Raw genomic sequence first — 19,722 nt, forward strand, 5'->3', positions numbered from 1 at the left:
TCTGTTTACCTTCTTTCTCTTTTCATATTGTCCCTCCTTAAAAGTTTGTCTTGCTTCTGACCACTGCCTCCTCCAATCATCCTTCTCCGTTATAACTCCCAGCCCCTCACAAATATCTTCTATCCTCTTTCCCTCCTATCTCCCCATTGGGTAAAATAGATTTCTATATCCAACTGAGTGTGAGTGAGTGTGTGTGTGTGTATTCTTCCCTCTCTGAATCAATTCCAATGAAAGTGAGGTTCAAGCATTTCCTGCCACACCCCCATTTTCCCCTCCACTATAAAAGTTCTTTTTTGCATGCCTCCTTTATGTGAGAATCCTGTCCAGTACTCTACCATCTTGGCTCTGCCCTCTCCCAGTTACAATATGGTTCAACCCCACTCAGGACCTGTGGCCCACTGACTCCATGTTTGACACCTGTGTTCTAGATAATCAGCAAATAATAAATCAAGCCCTTACTTGTAACATTTATGAATTATAGCATATACTGATTTCCTGGGTGCAAATTCTCACGCTGAAAATTTAGCAATCTGTTCTCTAGTCATTTTAGCTAGTTCCAGCGCACCCCTGTGGCATCAAAGGCCACCTAGTCTGAGCCTTTCATTTATAAATGGAGAAACTGAGGCCAGGAAACTATATGACTTGCCCAGGGTGATGCAGGTATTGATCATCAGAGGCATGATTTGAACTCAAAACTGCAGACACCAAGGCCAGTATTCTTACTTAGAAAAATGTTCCACAAAACATGCCTGCCATAATGTAGTTTTGACATATTCTCTCTAGAAATTTCAAAAAAGTTAATTCAATATCTTGTTTTATCATGAAGAAAAAAGATAATTTAGAAAATCATTTAAAATAGTTAAAATGTACAATTTGATAGAAGGAAATAATCATTGCCATTGTCATCAACATCATCATCATAATTATCCAATTGTTTTCATAGAAATTCTGCATTTGGATTATCTTAACGAAGGAAAAAAGTAAAATCCTAACTGATTCCTTCCAAAGAGCTGTCACCCAGTAGACAAGCCTCCATTCCCATTCATTTGCCCTCCCCCTTCCCAATGGGGCCATTGTTGCCTTGTCTGGAGACCTGGATGCATTGCCAACAGTTTCCTAGAGGAGGGGCATTACTTGTCTTTCTCTCTTTGTCATAGTTGCTGTCCTTCATATAACAGATGATTCCAGTGGGAAAGTACAAAAAATTGGATTCTGACATGGTCCAACAAAAGTTCAATTATTTTAAGTGGCAGACATTTGCCAGGCTGCCATGTGGGCATCATTGCTTTTCTCCCAGGTGAATAATGTGGGTTTTTCAGTGTCTCTGAGTGAAATGGGTGACATGGAATTAATTAAGTTACCAATAGAAATGTAAGGTGCCATCACCTAGATTAGGGATTGTATTGTTCCTGGCTGTTGGACACTGTCATTTTTAATGGTGTCTCTTCGCCCCCTTCTCTGCTTCTCAAAGTTGCAGTACTTCTGGACTCAGGCATCTCCTAGCTGTTCAGTTCATCCTATGAGCTCATGATCATGTCAATCCTGGAGTTAATAATGAAATTAGGGGATTGGTTTGTGATTTCATTGATAGGCAGAACTCCTAGATGATGAAACTCCATCTACTAATCCAAGTTGGCATGTTCTGTACAACTCATGGTCTTAAAGAAATACCTTGAAAGGGAAGTTAGATTGCTCAGTGGATAGATCACTGGCCCTGGAGTAAGGAGGACCTGAGTTCAAATATGGACTCAGACATTTAGTAGCCCTGTGACCCTGGACAAGTCATTTAACTCCAATTACCTAAAAAAAATAGAATTTCCTTGAGCAATGACTACTTAAGTAACTTGCCCAGGGTCACATAGTCAGTATATAGTCATAGGGAAGTGATTGTTGATAAATCAAGATAAATTAATAAAATAAATTTTTAAAAATAGCAGAGCTTTTGCTGAGGCTTGGCATCATAGCTTGTTAGAGCTTGAAGGGATCTTAGATGTGATTAGTTCTACTCACCCCTCTTATTTTACAAATTAGGAAGCTGAGGCACTGAGAGGATACGATTTGCCCAAGGTCACATAAATATCATAAAAGACACAACTGGAATGCAAACCACTTAACTCCTACTCCAGGATGCCTCCAACAGAACTGAGAAGCCCTCAATAGTTTTCCCACAGTTGGCTCAAAACCCAGGGGATTTAGTTAGATGGAGCAAAAGCTCTATTAATGAGCAAGCCTTCTTCACAAAGAACCTTCATTTGGAGGAGTTATTCTTTTCTTGTTGGTAGGAAGTATGGCATAATGGATGAAAAGCTGGCTTTAGAATGAGGAAGACCTGAGTTCAAATCTTTCTCTGAAAATCCTTTAACCTCTCAATGCCCCAGGAACCTTTCTATTACAGTAAATGGAAGAGGAGGTGCTAACTTGTACTAGTGATGATTGCTTCTTCACCACCTCTTCCCCTTACCAGTGAAACCATAGCTCTAGTCTAAAAAAAATCACTTCACAGCCACAGAAGTCTAATTGATTCTATTTTCATCAACTATAAGGAAGAAAATAATCCTCAGAGCCGATCTGGATGCATCCCCTCATTTTAAAGAAGCATAATAATTTTACCCTTTGAGATTTAGCAAAAGTATTAGATAGGGAATGAAGGAGGAGAACAAACACTGAAATGTAAACAGGAAGCCTTTTAGGTGCCAAAATACCATTCTACAGCTTGAAGAAGTCTGAGGTTTGAATAGTTCAATTACCTATGAAGAGGCCAACAAGACAATGATCTTGTCCCAGGATACAGAACAATTCCATACCTTGTCCCAAACCATTCATCTCCATAAGACACAGCAAGAGTCTGGGAAGTATAACTGGACTGAGCACCATAAGATGAAGTCCTTCATTGAGAGGAGCCTCCTCTGAATTGTGTGTGTGTGTGTGTGTGTGTGTGTGTGTATGTGTGTGTGTGTGTGTGTATAATTTTTCAATCACATCCAACTCTACATGACTCCCTTTGGGATTTTCTTGGCAAAGATCTTGGAGTGGTTTGCCATTTCCTTCTCCAGCTCATTTTACAGGTGAGGAAACTGAGGCAAACAGGATTAAGTGACTTGCTTAGGGTCACACAGCTAGTAAGTGTCTGAGGCCACATTTGAACTCACAAAAATGAGTCTTCCTGATTCCAAGCCCAGCTCTCTATCTGCTGTGCCACCTAGCTGCCCCACAAAGAATTGTTAAATGGGACAGATCAGATTTCTTCTACTTCTAGCCTAGAGGAACTAGACCCCAGGACTGAAGTTTTGATTGAGGAGTCAAAGAGTTCTACCAATCCTTGATTAAAGATTACTTTCCTTTGCTGAAAAGATCACTGTAATACTCCAGCTGAAAAGGATTCTACAGCAACCAGCCAAGCCAGGGGCTAGAGGTAATGAAGACTATACCCACCCAAAAAAGAGCCAGCCCAGGGGGTCTAGTTAATTTACCCATCCAGTAGAAAATATCACCCTCTATAGAGAGACCAGTGGCTGAGTTTTCTGCCTGGCTCAGTCTGGCCAAACAATAGGGGCCAAACAATCTGCCTGGCCTATTCTGATAGCCACTAAGTGACTTGCTTAACCCAGCCTACCAACAAATTGGCCAATTCAGTTTAAACCCTGTGTTCTGTAATAAGCCTAACTGAACAGCAGTTCATATCCCCCACTGAATTTCTAGAGGACCCTCTGGAGAAAGAAAGGACACCAAGGTCTTGCAGTGCTAGAGTTGTGAGTTGCTTTGGCAAGGTATATTCCATATATGTGCGCATCACTATCATTGGAAGTTCATGACCACTTTTTCCCCTGTATACTTTACATATATATTAGTGGGAAAGTGGGCTGCAGGCTATATAGAAAGCGTTTTGTAATTACTGTTCTTGTTTGAGGAAATACATTCACTAAGAACTAAGTCTACTGGCTGATTGTTAGGGGGAAGTAAATTGGTGGGGGCTCATGAGGTACAAGTATCAGGAAGATAGCCAACCATAAGAGTACTCCTAGAATCCTAAGAGTAGTAATAGCTGCCCTTCTGAAACCTAACCTTCCTGGCTAATGTGAGGTAAGAGAGTAAGCCTAGAGACGATGCTACAGAGAATTAAGCTGAGGCCCAGAGAAGTTGAGTAACCTGTCCAGATTCACACAGGTAAAAAAATAGAAAAGCCAAGATATCCACCCAGTCCCACTGACTCCAAATTCAGTCTTATTTCCACTACTGCATACTGACCCAATGTTCTTTTTTTTAGTGGAAATAGAACATACAAACAGCAAACAGAGAAACAAACAAAAAAAACTGGGTGGATACCTATTGAGCTGAAATGGGAGACAAGCTGTGTCTGTGCTGACATCCTAGCAAGGAAATTGGGTTTCCTTTGAAAAAGTAGCCTGTGAAACTCTATTCCTGTTCTCATTCACTGTCTGAGCTCATAGATCAAAACATATCTTCTGTTCCTTAGGTGAGCAGTCTGCTCAAGGAAAAAATAAAAACTGACAATCCGATGAGTCCTATCCACACCTGGGCCAATAAAAATGTAAGTTTCCTGCTTTCATTCCTTTGCTGTGATTTTCATTAATATCCATTATTGTTAGCCTGCCTCGACTTAGGGGTTTTTTTTTTGAGACCATTATAAACTGGAAAACTAATGGATTGTGTCAGTGAGATGCTCTTAAAATTTTTTCAGAAGCAAAGGAGAATGCCAAGAGACTGGATTTTTTTAAGGTTGTTTTGGAAATCCTTCTGGTCAATCTACAGAAGGTCACCCACTAAGAGCAGTGCAGAGCAGAGTCCTGACAGTACCTTCTGAGTGCTGTTTCTAGAGGCAACTCAGGTGGTTGCCTTAATAGAAATAATTCACAATACATTTATATTAGCTATTCACATATATTATCTCATATACGGGCAACAATAATCCTGTGACATAGATGATACATGCAGCATAGTAAAAGTTGGCATGTATATAATATGTTGGGGTTTACTGTGTACTTTCCCCTGCATTGGAATCATAAGATCAAAGGATTTACAACTGAAAAGGATTTGCAATCAGATTATCTACTTCAACCCCATCATTTTACAGATGAGGAAATAGGGCCCAGAGAGGTTTAGTCATTCGCCCAAAGTTCCATAGGTACTGGGCAGCTAGGTGGTAGAGTAGATAGAGTACCAACCCTGGAGTCAGGAGGACCGAAGTTCAAATCCAGCCTTGGACACTTCCTAGCTGTGTGACCCTGGGCAAGTCATTTAACCACATTTGCCTCAGTTTCCTCATCTGTAAAATGAGCTGGAGAAGGAAATGGCCAACCAATCCAGTATCTTTGCCAAGAAAACCTCAAACTGGGTCACAAAGAGTCAGATGCAACCAAAATGGCTCAACAGTAACAGTGTCTCACATACAAGCAAGGCTAGCACAAGAAGAGTCTGTCTAACGTGGCAAACAAGAGCAGAAATCATACTGCTTTTCCTCGTTAACCGTCCCATTCTATGGTCCATCACACTACTCAGAAACAAAGCAGAAAAAGTAAGGCAACTAGGCTGTGTAGTGGAAAAAGCACTCGACTTGGAGTCAGAAAGAACTCAGTTCAAATCCCGATTCAGATACCAATAATTTGCTGTGTGACCCTGAAAAGGTCACTTATTCTTTCTCAGCCTCGGTTTCCTTATGGAGGTACCTACCTCACACAGGATTGTTGATCTGAATCCAGCCAACAGGCTTATATAGTTAGGTGCTCATCCATACAGTTAGATGCTAATACCCAAGTTTCCAGGACGATTATAATAAACATGATGACAGCTCTAACAATCACCTATTGCTTCAGAGCCTGCAGCATGCTTTCCTTTCCATAGCCCTTTGAAAGAAATAGTGTAAGGAATGTAATTAATAATCATGGAAACCCACACATTTACATGGTACTTTAACATCAATACTAACAACAACAATCCTAGCAGGGAGGTAATGACAGTATCTATCCCCATTTTACAGGTGAGGAAAGTGAAGATATAGCTATCAATTGTCAGACCTGGGACTTGAAATTCAGATCTTCTGACTTCAAAGACCAGCAGTCTTCCCATTACACTTTGCTGACTCCCCTGGATAATTCCCTAAATAGTAATAAATGTTCATGTCAGAGCTGTGTGTTAAGCACTTGGCAATATTCAAAGCACCAGGCCACGTAGTGGAGATAGAAAGATGGAAATTACACAGACCATGCCATCCTTGGCCACAGCAAATACTCTCTGGTTTTAGGTTTTAAAATGCACTAAGACTTGGGGGACACCCTGTATCCCTCTTGTGGTAAGAGCAATATTTTAATCCCACCCCCCATGCAAGTTAGGCTGGTTTTTTTTTCCTTAAAAAAGAGAGCTTCCTCAAGACTTGATTGGCTTAGAGAACTAAAGGCTTACACTGTTGATATCACTACCTTCTTGCCTGAGTACAAAGTAACCATGAGGAGCTCTAGTCAAGCTGTGATGCTTGGCTGGTGGATCATGATGGTTAACTGAGGCAGGGCAAGTTCACTCAGCTGAATCAAATAGAGGTGTCCTTAGTGCCTACACCTGTTGAATATCTTTCTGCCATAGCTAAATATATTTCTAGTTCCCATGATTTGGGCAGGTCTTCTCCCTGGAACTGTAACAAGGACACAATTAGATCAAAGTGTGCATTTGTGTGACTCTGAACCAGGTGTCAGGTATCTGGTGCTACCATTCTTCCTGTCTCCTCTCCCTTGTCTCCCTATCCTTGCCCTCATTTCAAAGTATCAGTATGTTCCCATAAGGGCTAAGTTTATGACAAGAAGGACTTTCAGAAAATAGCTTTGGCTGCATTTCTAGCTTGATCCTGATTGGGACACTGCTCCATCAACCTAAGGACATGTTTTGAGAATCCACACCTACTACTGAATGGGAGAATGATTAATGGCAAGAGAGATCAAGAAAGGATTTGTGGTGGGAGTAGTATTTGAGATGGCCTTTGAAAGATGGATGGGAATTCAGCAGGTGAAGATAAGGAAGTACAACATTCCAGTCATAGAGGACCAATGGGAGCAAAAGTACATAGGAAAATTGAGATTATGTCCAAGGCACCCCAGCTTGGCTAGAGAATAGAGTATGTGGATAAGATAAATGGTAGCCTGGCACCAGTTTGTGGAAAACTTTAAATTCCAAGAAAAAGAACTTGAGTTCTATTCAGTATTGGCTACTGACGACTTTTGAGCAGAGAGTGTCATGAGATTAGGACTGTGCCAAAGGAAGACCATTCTGGTATCCATGAGAAGAGCAAATTGGAGCACTGAAGGGGAGGGAGATAGAAGGATATTACAGTAGTTCACAGGGTTGATATGAAACCCCTATTAAAGTGTTGGCCCCAGTAATAGAGAAGACAGAAATTGATTCAAGAGATCATTTAGTCAAAAAACATTTATTAAGCATCTTTATTGTTGTTCAATTGTTTTAGTCATGTCCTACTCTTTATGACCCCATTTGGGATTTTCTTGGCAAAGATAATGGAGTGGTTTGTCATTTCCTTCCCCAGCTCATTTCACCAATAAGGAAACTGAGGCAAGCAGGGTTAAGTGTGACTTGCCAGGGTCACACAGCTAGTAAGTGTCTGAGGCTGGATTTAAACTCAGGTCTTCCTGACTTACAGGTCAGGCATTCTATCCACTGTGCCACTTAGCTGCCCATCCATAAAGAAGTGGCAGTTGAACCCATAAAAGTGAATAAGGAGAGAGCACAGAAGAAAGAGAGACTAAGGATTTAACCTTGGGAAATAGTCACCTTAGAAGGGAAAAAGTCAAGGAACCAAAGCCAGAAAGAAATCACATATGTAAATGCTCAAATAGGAAGTGCTCTGTTGTTCCCTACTATCTTCTGAATTCAAACTCACTTTTCTGACATTCAAGGCCCCTTGCAATCTAGTATATTAGTCATTATTTCATATATGTATATATATATATATATATATATATATATATATATATATTAGTGCCCTCTGTGGATAATCCTCTATGCTCCAACCAAACTGGATTACATTGTCTGCAATTTGTTCATGCCATTCCCTTTCCCTGTCTTGTCATGCATCTTCTTTACTTCGTGAATCCCTACTTATCCCTATTATCAAGATGCTGAACTCAAATGCTGCCTCCTTCATGAAGCCTTCCCTGATTCTTCTTGTCAATGACAAATCTCCCCCCCCCCAAGATTTTACTTATCCTTTTGGCTTACACTTTTCATGTGTATTTAGTGTAGAAGGGTCAGTCCACAATACTCTTGAGAGCAGCCTGAACCAGATTAAAATGAAATTGGGAAATATTTAGAATTTCAAATATTTCAATTTTAAATTTTAAAAATTTAAATGCTCAAATTTTTTAATTTAAATTTTTAAATATTTAAATTTTAAATATTTAAATAGCATTTTAAAATACAATAAGATATAAATAATATCACATTTTAAACCAAGTAAATATGTGGCCTGCAGAGATCCTTAGGTACAGATTTGAGGTCCCATTTCTGTTTGGGTTTGACATCATTGATTGAATCATTTGATGTGTGAATAAACTGAAAGTGGTTAATGGACTTGCCTAAGATGACATAGGAAGTAAGCATTGGAGACAGGATTTGAACCCAGTGCTTTGGTACCACTCTCTAATGAGGTATTGCACAGTATATATTATAGCCATCTGGGTTTATTCAATTCAATAAACATTTTTAAGTGCCTACTCTGTGCCTGGCACTGTGCTAGGTTCTGGGGATGCATATAAAAAAGACAGCCCCTGCCATCAAGGAGCTTACAATCTAATGATGGACAACAATGCATAAAAGGAATCTGGGAAGGGGAGTCAGACACCAGGGGGAATACTGAGAACATCTTGTTCCAGGAAACTGAAGCCAAGCAGAGATGCAGATGCAGAGTGAAGTGAGCTGGAAAGTTTATGCCTTATTAGACCACAAGCTCCATGAAGGCAGATATTGTATCTTTGCTAAACCTTGTATTTCCCTTTTTCTTTCCCCTCCAGCATGTAGCAAAATACTCCCTATACAGATTCTCAACAAGTATTTAAAGGAATAAAGAACTTTGTAAGACTTAAAGCACTATTAACCAATTAACCAATAAACTTTTATTAAGTGACTACTATGTGCCAGGCATTGTGCTAAGGGCTGGGAATACAAAAAGGAAAAGGAAAGACAGTCTCTGCTCTTAAGGAGCTTACAATCTAATGGATTAAATAAACAGCAGTTCATGAGTTATTAGATAAGTTAATTTTTTTGGAAAGAAAACATTTTTACTATTAAGGGTGTACAGAATATAAGGAGTATTTTGAATAATAACCTTAGAAGGCATCCTGCCAGATCAGTCTCTCCTCAGCGCATTCCTTGCCAGTGCCCTTCTATCTGTGACAGAAAGAAGCTGGAGATAGGAAGGTGAAGACTTGAGCTTTACGTCCAACTCTGCTGTAGACAAAATATCCAGCTCCTCTCAGTCTTTGTATCTCTGTAAAAGGGACAAAATATATAAAACATATAAGATCTGCCTCCCTCAAGGGATTATTGTTAAGAAAAAAATAAGATAATGTCTACAAAAGCTCTTTGAAAATGTAAGGGCTTGGACAAATAAAAATTACTGTTCTTATTACTCCGTGAGCTACAAAGAGTACACGGAAGGGAAAGACATAGTTAGGAAAAAGAAAAATCAACTTTACAATCCCCCAGGTGGATTCAACAACTCAATTAAATTCAATCAGTACTTATTAGGTACCTACTATGCATCAGACCCTAGTGATACAAAGACAAAACCACAATATGCCTTGTCCTCAAGGACCTTCTTTCCTATGGGAGAGAAACAACATTAGTCAAGAAATAAATACAAAATAAATTTGGGGTCATTGTTGAATCATTCTTCTGTCATGTCTGACCTTCATGAACCCATTTGGGGTTTTCTGGGACACTGGACTGGTTTGTCATTTTCTTCTCCAGATCATTTTACAGATGAGGAAACTGAGGCAAACATGGTTAAGTGACTTGTCCAGGGTCACACAGTTAGTAAGTGCCTGAGGCCAGATTTGAACTTAGGAAGATGAGTCTTCCTGACTCTAATCCCAACATTCTATCCATTGCACCACCTAGCTGCCCAAAATTGGGGATCAATGGGGCAGAAACAACTAGGTAGGGATGAGCAAGAGCTGATTCCTACAAATTCCCAAGAGCTAAATGTTCTATTTTCATAGTGAGCATTTACACCTCAGAAATTGACAAATGCTATAAGTTAAGACTTAAATTATTGTTTTGGGTAATGTCTAGACCTGAGAAAGTGATGAAGAAAATCTTAATGATGCATATTAAACTTAAAAGTATGTTGTGAGGTGCTATTTTTTTCTGAGTCAGTTGTTAAACATTTGCTAGCACTCCCTTGACTAAAGGGCTAAAAAGGGGACAGAACTTGAGATGAGCCTTTCAGAGAGTTGGGAGCTCTAGAAGGGAGGAATCATGGAGTCAGACTATGAAAAGGAATCGAGATGGGAGATGGATCTGTCCTATAGAGTAAGCCCATTTAGCTAGAACAGAGTGAGAGAAGGGGGTCAAATGTAATCAGCATGGGAGTAGGTAGAAGCCAGATAATGAACACCTTTAAATGACCAAAAGAAGGACAATAGGAAGACATTGTTATCATTGGGACAATAGGGAGAAGCTTTTATAGGAGGGACATGACATGGCCAAATTTGTCATTTCTAACTCATTTTATGAGTTATTTTATGTTTTCTTTAACATATTTTCACTGGAATTGCTTTTCTCCAGGATTAGGTAAATCGTGAGTAATTGCTTTCAAACCTGTCAACTGGAAATGAAATGTCATCTAAAGACTAGGACAGATTGGAAATTTGCAGATATGAACTAGCAGAGTTATAGAAATGAAATGGGGTGTGCCTCTAACCTCCACCCTATAGAGAAGGGGGCTTAACTTTTTCTGTGCCATGGATTCTCTTGCAATCTGGTGAAACCTAGGAACTCCATCTCAGAATAATATTTTTAAATGAATAAGATAAAATACATAGGGTTGCAAAGGAAACCAATTATATTGAAATATAGTTATTAATTTTTTTAAAAGAACAAATGCACATACCTCTTAAATTTTAGACACGTGGAGGTCAATGTATCCTAGACTAAGGACCTCTACTATAAGAATATCAGTTTCTGGTAAATAAATCATTAATTATATTAATGATTCACATTTCAAAAGGAGATTGTGGGAAGGATAGAGGAGGAAAGTTAGGTAGTAGGGAAAAAAACAAAATAAATCAGCAAAAAAAATTTTAAAAAGGGAACTGCCAAAAAATGTATAGCTTGTCAGTTGATAGGAATTTGTTGAAATAAACTCTTTTGACCATGTCATTAGTGATTCAAAAGCCATACGAGATATGATCCCTTCCCTGGATCCCTCATTATAAAAAAATAGCCAGTATTTTTATTATTGTTGTTCAGTCATGTCTCACTCTTTTTCACCCCATCTGGGATTTTCTTACCATTTCCTTCTCCAGCTCATTTTACAGATGAGGAAACTGAGGCAGATTTAAGTAACTTGCTCAGGGTCACACAGCTAGTAAGTGTCTGGGGCCAGATTTGAACTCACAAAGATAAGTCTTCCGATTCCAAAGCCAGTGCTCTGTCCACTGCACCACCTAGCTACCCAGTATTTATATAGTGTTTTATACATAATATCTCACTTTATCCTCCCAACAACTCTGGTAGGTAGGTGTTATTGTTCTCCCCACTTTATAAAGGAAGAAACAGAGGCAAGCAGGCAAATAGGGGTAAAGTGACTTGCCCAGGGTTACATAGCTACTAAGTGTCTGAGGCTCGATTTGGACTCAGGTCTTTCTGTGACCCCAAGTCCAGAATTTTATCCACCATGCCGCCTGTCTACCTCTCTAGGGTGGAAGAAAACAAGGCCAACAATTTTTTTTTAAGTTGCAAAGCAATATATCAATAGGTTGAAAATAAAGAAGAAATGGAATACAATAATGAGCTCACTGAAATTGTATGATGTCAATCAATGGTCTATTATTGAAGCTACAGCTGATGGTCATCCCAATGACTGGAATTGAGATTTTTGCATCCCCATCCAATTAGTCTGAACAAGTCTGCCTGAAAGAAATTGATTGATAGATAGATAGATGGTAGATAGATGAAGGAAAAATCAGTAGAGATCTCAGAATACAGTCATTTCCCTGTAGATTTACTATTATATTAGGGGCCGTCTCCAGGCAAGTCACTTAACCCTGTTTGCCTCAGTTTCTTCATCAATAAAATGAGCTGGAGAAGGACATGGCAAACCACTCCAGTATCTTTGCCGAGAAAACCCCAAATGGGGTCATGAAGAGTTGGACACGAATAAAATGACAAAATCCTTTCAGGAGAGCTGAAGATTTTAACACTCTCTATTTTCCCCCAGCTACCTTTGGTGCAGAGTACTGACCCTGAGCATTACTGCCACAAAGCCACCATCATCTGATGCATCAGTATTTCATTATACAAAATACCCAGGGGCAGCTAGGTGGCGCAGTGGATAGAGTACCGGTCCTGGATTCAGGAGGACCTGAGTTCAAATCTGGCCTCAGACACATAACACTCACTAGCTGTGTGACCCTAGGCAAGTCACTTAACCCCATTGCCTAAACCAAAAAAAAAAAAACCACCCAGACCTAAGTGGGGTGAAGGGGAACACCATCCTGATCTTGGGTCAAGAGGTACACGTCTAATGATTGCATTGTAGACTTATGGGCTACAAAAGCATTCTTAACTGGTCATTCTGCTGTTCTAGAAGAGGTGACATGCTTTTGATTGCAGAAATCATGGCTTGGATCTGCTGATGATGACCAGGAACTTGTGACCTAGGTCACCCAAGTCAAGTTATCCTATAGCTTCCCATTCAGCTGTGGTCAATTGTCTTGTTATTTTGATACATGCAGTGAATCCATTTTAGGAAATGGCTTAGCTGCTGAGACTGCAGCTTTGTGAAATCTGCATAGTATCCTATTAAATCTCATAAAGATTCCCCACCTCCCAGAACCACTATGTATTAATCATTTAGACCGAGTAGTGAAGTCCATTAGAATGAAAGCCTGAGCTCCTTGCTGTGTGCATTTCTGCTTGCATATGTGCTCATTTACATCCAACTCAGATTTGCTCTTTTTTATCCTCTTGGGTGATGAATCTTCTTCTGTCAATAGGTGACAGAGACGACTGTGGAAGATATTGATTTCTGATTCATAGAGCTTCAGGAAAGGCTAGCTCTAGGAAAAAAATGTAAAATGTTCCTCTTCCTCATTTCACTGAAGCATCCATCCTATACCAGTCAAGATCCTGCCCCCTCCCCCGCGTTCCCCAGCAGTGGCCTGTTCTCAGCTTTTCCTGCACCTCCTCTGTGAAATAGGAACCTCTAAGTGCTAAGGTAATCTGATGCATTAGTGTCAAACTAGAAATGAGGACCACTGAACCATACCTAAGGATCCCTGAGGGTAGGCACAAATTGACTTAGTTTTAAAATGTAATGGTATTTATAATGTTTCATTGTTTTTTATTTTGTTAAATATTTACCAACTTCATTTTAATATGATACATTGAAAATAAAAAATAAAGTAAGGAATGACAAGATGTCATCTAATTGATTCATAAAATTGTTGCCGTGCATAAAACAAATAAATAAAATTAAAGTTCTAACACAATACAGATGTTCAGGTTGACAACGGATGAAGATTATTTTTAATTTCCTTTTTCAGGTGAATTTAACAATCATCAACAAAAGCAAACAAAGATTTCATTGATAGCACAGAAAATAATTAGTTTGAGAGATGTAATTGATTTATCCTATGCGTTAAGACATAAAAATGGCTACCCTTTCTTTATGTGCATCCCGGCCCTCTCTCCATTTTCAAGTTTTGTGAAACTAACAATTGTGGAATAATGAGTCAGTACTTATTCAGACAGATCAGGAGTTTAGTTAGATGACCTAATCAGGGGAGGGGAAGCTGTGGCCTGTGGCCTTCTAGGTTCTTGGGTGCTTTGACTGAGTCCAAGTTTTGCAGAACAAATCCTTTTATTTGGATTCAGTTTGGATTCAGTCAAAGGGCTGCACTTGAGGACCTAGAGGGCCACATGTGACATCGAGACTGCAGGCTTCCCACCACTGAAAACCACACAAATTCTGGAACATGACTTTAAACTCATCTAAACAATTAATTAATACACTCAATTAAGTATAAACAATCCAGCTAATTCCTAATTCTCCTGCCTATACATTAACTCACTCTTTCCTTAGAGAGAAAATGGAATCTAATTCTCTTTTCTCAAAATTTGAATGGCTTCTTGGTCCACAGAGTTAGACTTTGGCTTCTTGATACTTGGGGATAACCAAGATGGCATCCTCAAAGACCATCACTACCTCCCTGTAAACAGGTCTAGTATACTCATCAATGAATCAACCTTGAACTCTGTGAACTAAGAATTATCAGATGACACTGAATCCTTTAAATGGGTTCACCTGGAATCTTGAAACTTTTCTCTTTTTTTCAGGTATGAAAAAGCACACTGCTGTATGTGACAAGAGTTTCTCTTAAAGAACAAGTTTCAGCTAAAGACTGTCATATCACAGGCTGATGAACCAACTGGCAACGTTTGCTTTCTAACTCTTTCCATCTTTAAAATATTTACAATTTTCAGCCTTGGAGATGTTTGTTATCTCAGCAGCTTTTCATTACCTGATGTTCCTATTTATTTTTTTTCTTTACATGTTAAAGCAGAACCTTTGCAAATCTGTTTAAAATATGCCATCACCCTTTTGTACATATAAGTGTTTTATTCAGTTATTTCATACACTGAAACATATTTTTCATATACCTGAAGTATGTATATGTCTTTTTATTATGCTTTTAATAAATAATGACTTTCTCAAAATGCTTAAAGGCAATGTGAATGTGGAGATGGCAATTGGATGTTTTCTCCACAAATGTGTGTATTTCCTCTTGCTACCTTAATATCATATTAATCTTGAGGCCTTCAGTAGTGGAGTTCAGTAGTGAACACTATATAAGAAATAAGAAAGTAAAAAACATGTCAACATGTTAGCTGTTCATTCCCTCTGTGTGACCAGGACTTGACGCCTCCTGGACTATATTCACCAAAGGGATAAGAACATAGTTTTGTCATTAATCCACATATATATATATATATATATATATATATATATATATATATGTATTTAACTCTTTCAGAAACTTAGGAAATATTTCCAGTGACCATTGCTGAATTTCTCTGATTATAGCAAATGGGCATTTTATAAGAGCAAAATCAAGCTATCACCAGCCAGGGTACTACTTTCTTAGAAATACAATATGCTGCTAGATAGCAGCCCATTGGGAGTAAGATCATCTCTTGGGAGTTGCCTGCTCTACTCTGATTCCTGTGTGCTGTTTTTCCGTGGTGCACAGACATCCCCAAAAGAAAATCAGAACAGGTTTTATGAGACATTAATGAGCATGCCATAGCTAATACTTTAATTTTGTGATTACCTAAACTGATTTTTATGCTTACTTACCTGAGGGACCCAAGGTCAGTATATATGATCTAAACTAGTATATTTCTTAATGTTTATTTTTTTCCTTTCTCTTGATGAAGTGAGTTTGAAGAGATTTACCTCTGAGGGTTTCAATAAACGATCATGCTTTTTCCAGCTTTCCAGTGAATGAAAATTTTCCAGTACAAGTTCAAGTAGTTACCACAATCGCACCATTGATATTTCTCTATTTGTTTACTTAGAGAGAAGAGGAAGAGAAAAGATGACTGTAGGATCATATGTCCATAGCTCTAATGAACCTTAGCATTCACTTAGTTCAACTCCCTCATTATGTAGATGAGGAAACTGAGGCCCAGAAAAGTTAGGCGATTTGCTCAAGGTCACACAGATACTGTCTGTGGCAGGATTTAAGCCTAAGTCTTCCTGACTCCAAGCCCATTATACCATACAGCCTCTCTGAGGCTGGCAAAAGGGGAGTGGGATATAGGTAAATGAAGGAGGGAAGGAGGAATTCTCCTCTGAGAACAGTCTTGAAGCTGGTGCACTTGAATCTAATCCTAAGAGCCTTGAAAGGCTGCTGCAGTCCAGTGAAGAAAGCCAGTGCCTCCATGCGCAGGCAGGGAACACCATTCTGAGCTCCTCTATGGTTACTATGCTGCTTGGCTAGAAATCTGAAGAAAAAGGAAGGAAGCTTTTCTGTTGCTTACTTGGTACTTCAATGATCTAGCATATCCTCCAGCCAGTTATCTCCCCCACCCAACAAGGCACAATGACGGCTAAAGGAGAGTTTATGACAGACCTGAGTTCCTTTCAGAGGTCCTCCTGAGCTCTCCAAATCAAGTTCAATGTGGAATGAGAGATTTCATCATAAAGCAAAAGCTTTTTAAAAGGATAGGCTCTGTGATTAGACTCTGAAAAGGCAAATGGTTACAGTGAGGGCTGATGATCAGTGTGGATAAGATCGTGCACAAATATTCAAAAACTATCTTGTTCTAGATGACTTTATCTAAGATCATGGGATCATAGGTCTATAGCTGGAAGCCCTAGAACCTATTAGATTGCGAGATCCTTGAAAGCCAGGACTGTCTTTACCTTTCTTTGTATCCTTAGTATAAGCACCAAGTGCAGGGCCCAAAGTAGGCCCTTAACCATTATAGAACCCTTGTATTCCCTCATTTTACAGAGGCTTAGGGAGGTTAAGTGATTTATCTAAGGTCACAATGGATTCTAACTTGGATCCTACAAGTCCAGTTTCAATATTTCTTCCTCTGTACCATGCTGCTTAATCTGCTCCCTAAGAAGTCTGCCAGTTCTGTAGTTAAATAGCTGACAATCATACTTCCCAATCATCTAATTTACAATATCTCTTTTTCTCTATCTGAGCTACAGCATGATTTTCATTTATAAACAAGTTCAAGTGCCATCCAGCTGAAGAAAGCTGTATTCTTCTAAGAATTAGATCAAAGGCCAGGGTTCTACTGCGTTTATTTTACATGGCCAAATGAATCGAATTTAAATTTCTCTATAGCCAAAACATAAACAAAAGCTAATTAGCTGGCACTATTGTCATCTGAGAATAAGTGGATGTTGTTGGCTGGCAAACAGGATATAATTAGCCAGTGGAAAGAGATTTCCAAATCCCCATCGCTCTGGTATTGCTATGCCACATATGGCCCCCAACCGTCTGAGCTGTTCCTAGTCCTGATGCTATGTTCCAGTTCCATGGGGTCAAAGAAGGCCATAGTGAGAAATAGTGTCATTGAACACTCTAACTTTAGTATGCTTCTTCCAATTAGACTCAAATACTCATATGGATTTGTGATCTCATCGATTCCAATGCTCTCTCCAACCATGCAGATGGCAACCCATCCCTTTCTGTGCGACTCTTCTACATGTCTTTCCTATTGAGATAAACAGGGTCAGGACTCCCATCATCTAGGATTTCAAACTTGCGCGTATTCTGGCCAACTTGTGCTTTGATTGATCACGTTCTCCCTACCATAAACATGTTCATCATTACTTGTTATTACAGCTAGTAATCAACATGATTAATTAAACAATAAGCATCCAGTACCAAGAATATCCCAGGCTTTTGGAATCTCATCTCAGGCTCCTCCTCCCAGAGGGGAGGAGACCGTAAATGATTCTGTCCTTCAAAGGGGGCAGTGACCTGATCATACTATAAAGCCCCCTTCTTTTTTTGTTGGATATCATTCCAGAGGAAAATCTCAGTGTAAATCTGAACATCCTTCCACTACCATTAATCGCAGGAACATTATGTAAGGATTATGGAGGACACCAAGAAATATTGGCATGGAGAGTTCGTATTCGTTTACGTCTCTTTGCCTCCCAAACAGCTTTCTCCACAAAATCCATAGACCAATACTTCATCATGACATAGTAAATGAGTACTGGAATTGGAGTCAGGAAGGCCTGGGTTCAAATGAAAACACTTTGAATGATTTAGAGTTCAATATGAATGTCAGTTATTAATAATATTTAGTCAATGTCTGCAAAGGACACATTCTGGCCAGGTGCTACCAAGCTGGAAAATCCTCTAATGGACAATACCAACACCTGGCAATGAGCCTTTCAAAACTCAGTTGTTCAGATGACTGTCCATCACAGGGCCCATATATACCCTTAGCTTTTTTAGCTCTATAACACCAGCCACACCTTGCCTAGTACAACAGGGCTCTAGGACACATCTTTAGTGGCCACTAATTGACGATTACCATTCTCCAAGGACTCAACCATTACAACATGTCCAAGTTTCAGGGACCATCTAGTCCCATTCCTTTTTTAACCTGTGCAAATATAAGACCCTCTCCCCCCAGTATATGCATACTTCAGTTGCTCACAAATACTTTGAAACCAAACATTCATTTGTCTGAAGCCTTTTTTGAATAGACAACAGGATCTCTTTGGTTGTTTTGGCAATATGGTAGCAGTATAATTTCTCCTGCTGATACCTTGGTGTAGTCTAATAATGTTCTGTGTATTTAAATTATAAATGTATGCACCGTGTAGGATTTGCAACATTGTGCTTGGCAATAAAACAAAATCATGGGGGAGAATACTTAATAGTAAAGCTGTGTGAAATATTGTTATTCCCACTCAATTGCTATTTAACTATCTCAGATAGATTAGATGTCTTGATCAAGGTAAGTTGGCACCAAGGCTTCTCTGACTTGGTGGTAAGTCTTGCTTATCTACAGTGTACAGGGGCACTGTTTGTAACACATATTCTACAAAAGGCAGTTTTTAAAGAATGACACAATTAGCTGGAAGGGACTCATGCCCAACTCCATCTTAGTCTGCTTATTTTCTAAGAATCTTGTAGCTTTTGAATTTCTAAAACGTCATTGGGTCTGAAGTTTCTATGTGTAGCCACACTTCTCACGGAATTGAGGGTTCAGAGTGTGAAAATTAGAAAAGATGTCAGTCTGTCCTCAGATAAAATTGAAAATTTTTTGAATGTTAAAGATTGAAGGAATGAGATTAAACAAGGGATAGGAATAAAAATGTCCTATCCCAAAAATGGCCTGTTCTAAATATGTATCACCAACACCAATAAATATTCATCATTTATTGAGCACCACCAATGCAGAAAGTCCTTTGCTAAGACATGATGACATCAAGAGATTTAAGATACTATCCTTGATTCCTGGCAGGGATAATATTTTGAAGTGGAATAGGAATACACAGGGTATGTAGAAATTAAATTAAGCAGTGCAGTAATTTGCTTGAAGTATTAGCAGGAGAAAAATCAAATGAATTCACATTGTAAGAGGACTTTGAACATCATACAAAGGGGTTTGGACATTTCCTATAAGCAATGGGGGGCCATTGAAGGTTTCAGAGCAGGGAGGTTAATGCTAATGAAGCAGTATTTTAGGGACATTCCTCTGGCAGAGATATATACGGATAGTTTAAAGTGGGAACTTGATGAGAAAAATAAACAGTTATGGAACTGTTGGAGTAGTGTGGTAAATCTAGACTGACAAGAGTAGCAGAAGGATGGGAAAGAAAGCAATAGAAGTATGAAACATATGGAGAAGAAAGAGTCCACAGGATGTGGTGAGTAACTGGGTGTGGAGAAAGAAAGGACACGGGATTCTTGTGTGCCCAGATTTAATGTG

General features: G+C 39.2%; 1 protein-coding gene across 7 annotated transcripts in view; it reads left to right on the forward strand.

The window, feature by feature from the left end:
* EMCN (endomucin) overlaps positions 1 to 19,722 on the forward strand; it is a 174,790-nt gene that overhangs the window by 147,893 nt on the left and 7,175 nt on the right. Inside the window, exons 12-13 of one of the 7 annotated variants that reach the window (XM_020988290.2) lie at positions 4,475 to 4,549; positions 14,581 to 18,664. The exons of 3 other annotated variants lie outside the window; for them this stretch is intronic. In XM_020988290.2, coding sequence (XP_020843949.1) covers positions 4,475 to 4,509 — 35 coding nt within the window. In that variant the 3' untranslated portion in view covers positions 4,510 to 4,549; positions 14,581 to 18,664. Of the gene's footprint in view, positions 1 to 4,474; positions 4,550 to 13,238; positions 13,661 to 14,580; positions 18,665 to 19,722 lie in introns of those variants that run through there. 3 more of the 7 variants (XM_020988291.2, XM_020988289.2, XM_078148957.1) reach the window with 3 other exon arrangements.

Source organism: Phascolarctos cinereus, unplaced genomic scaffold, assembly GCF_003287225.1.
Source record: "Phascolarctos cinereus isolate Bilbo 61053 unplaced genomic scaffold, phaCin_HiC Scaffold_9;HRSCAF=440, whole genome shotgun sequence".
NCBI lineage: Eukaryota > Metazoa > Chordata > Mammalia > Diprotodontia > Phascolarctidae > Phascolarctos > Phascolarctos cinereus.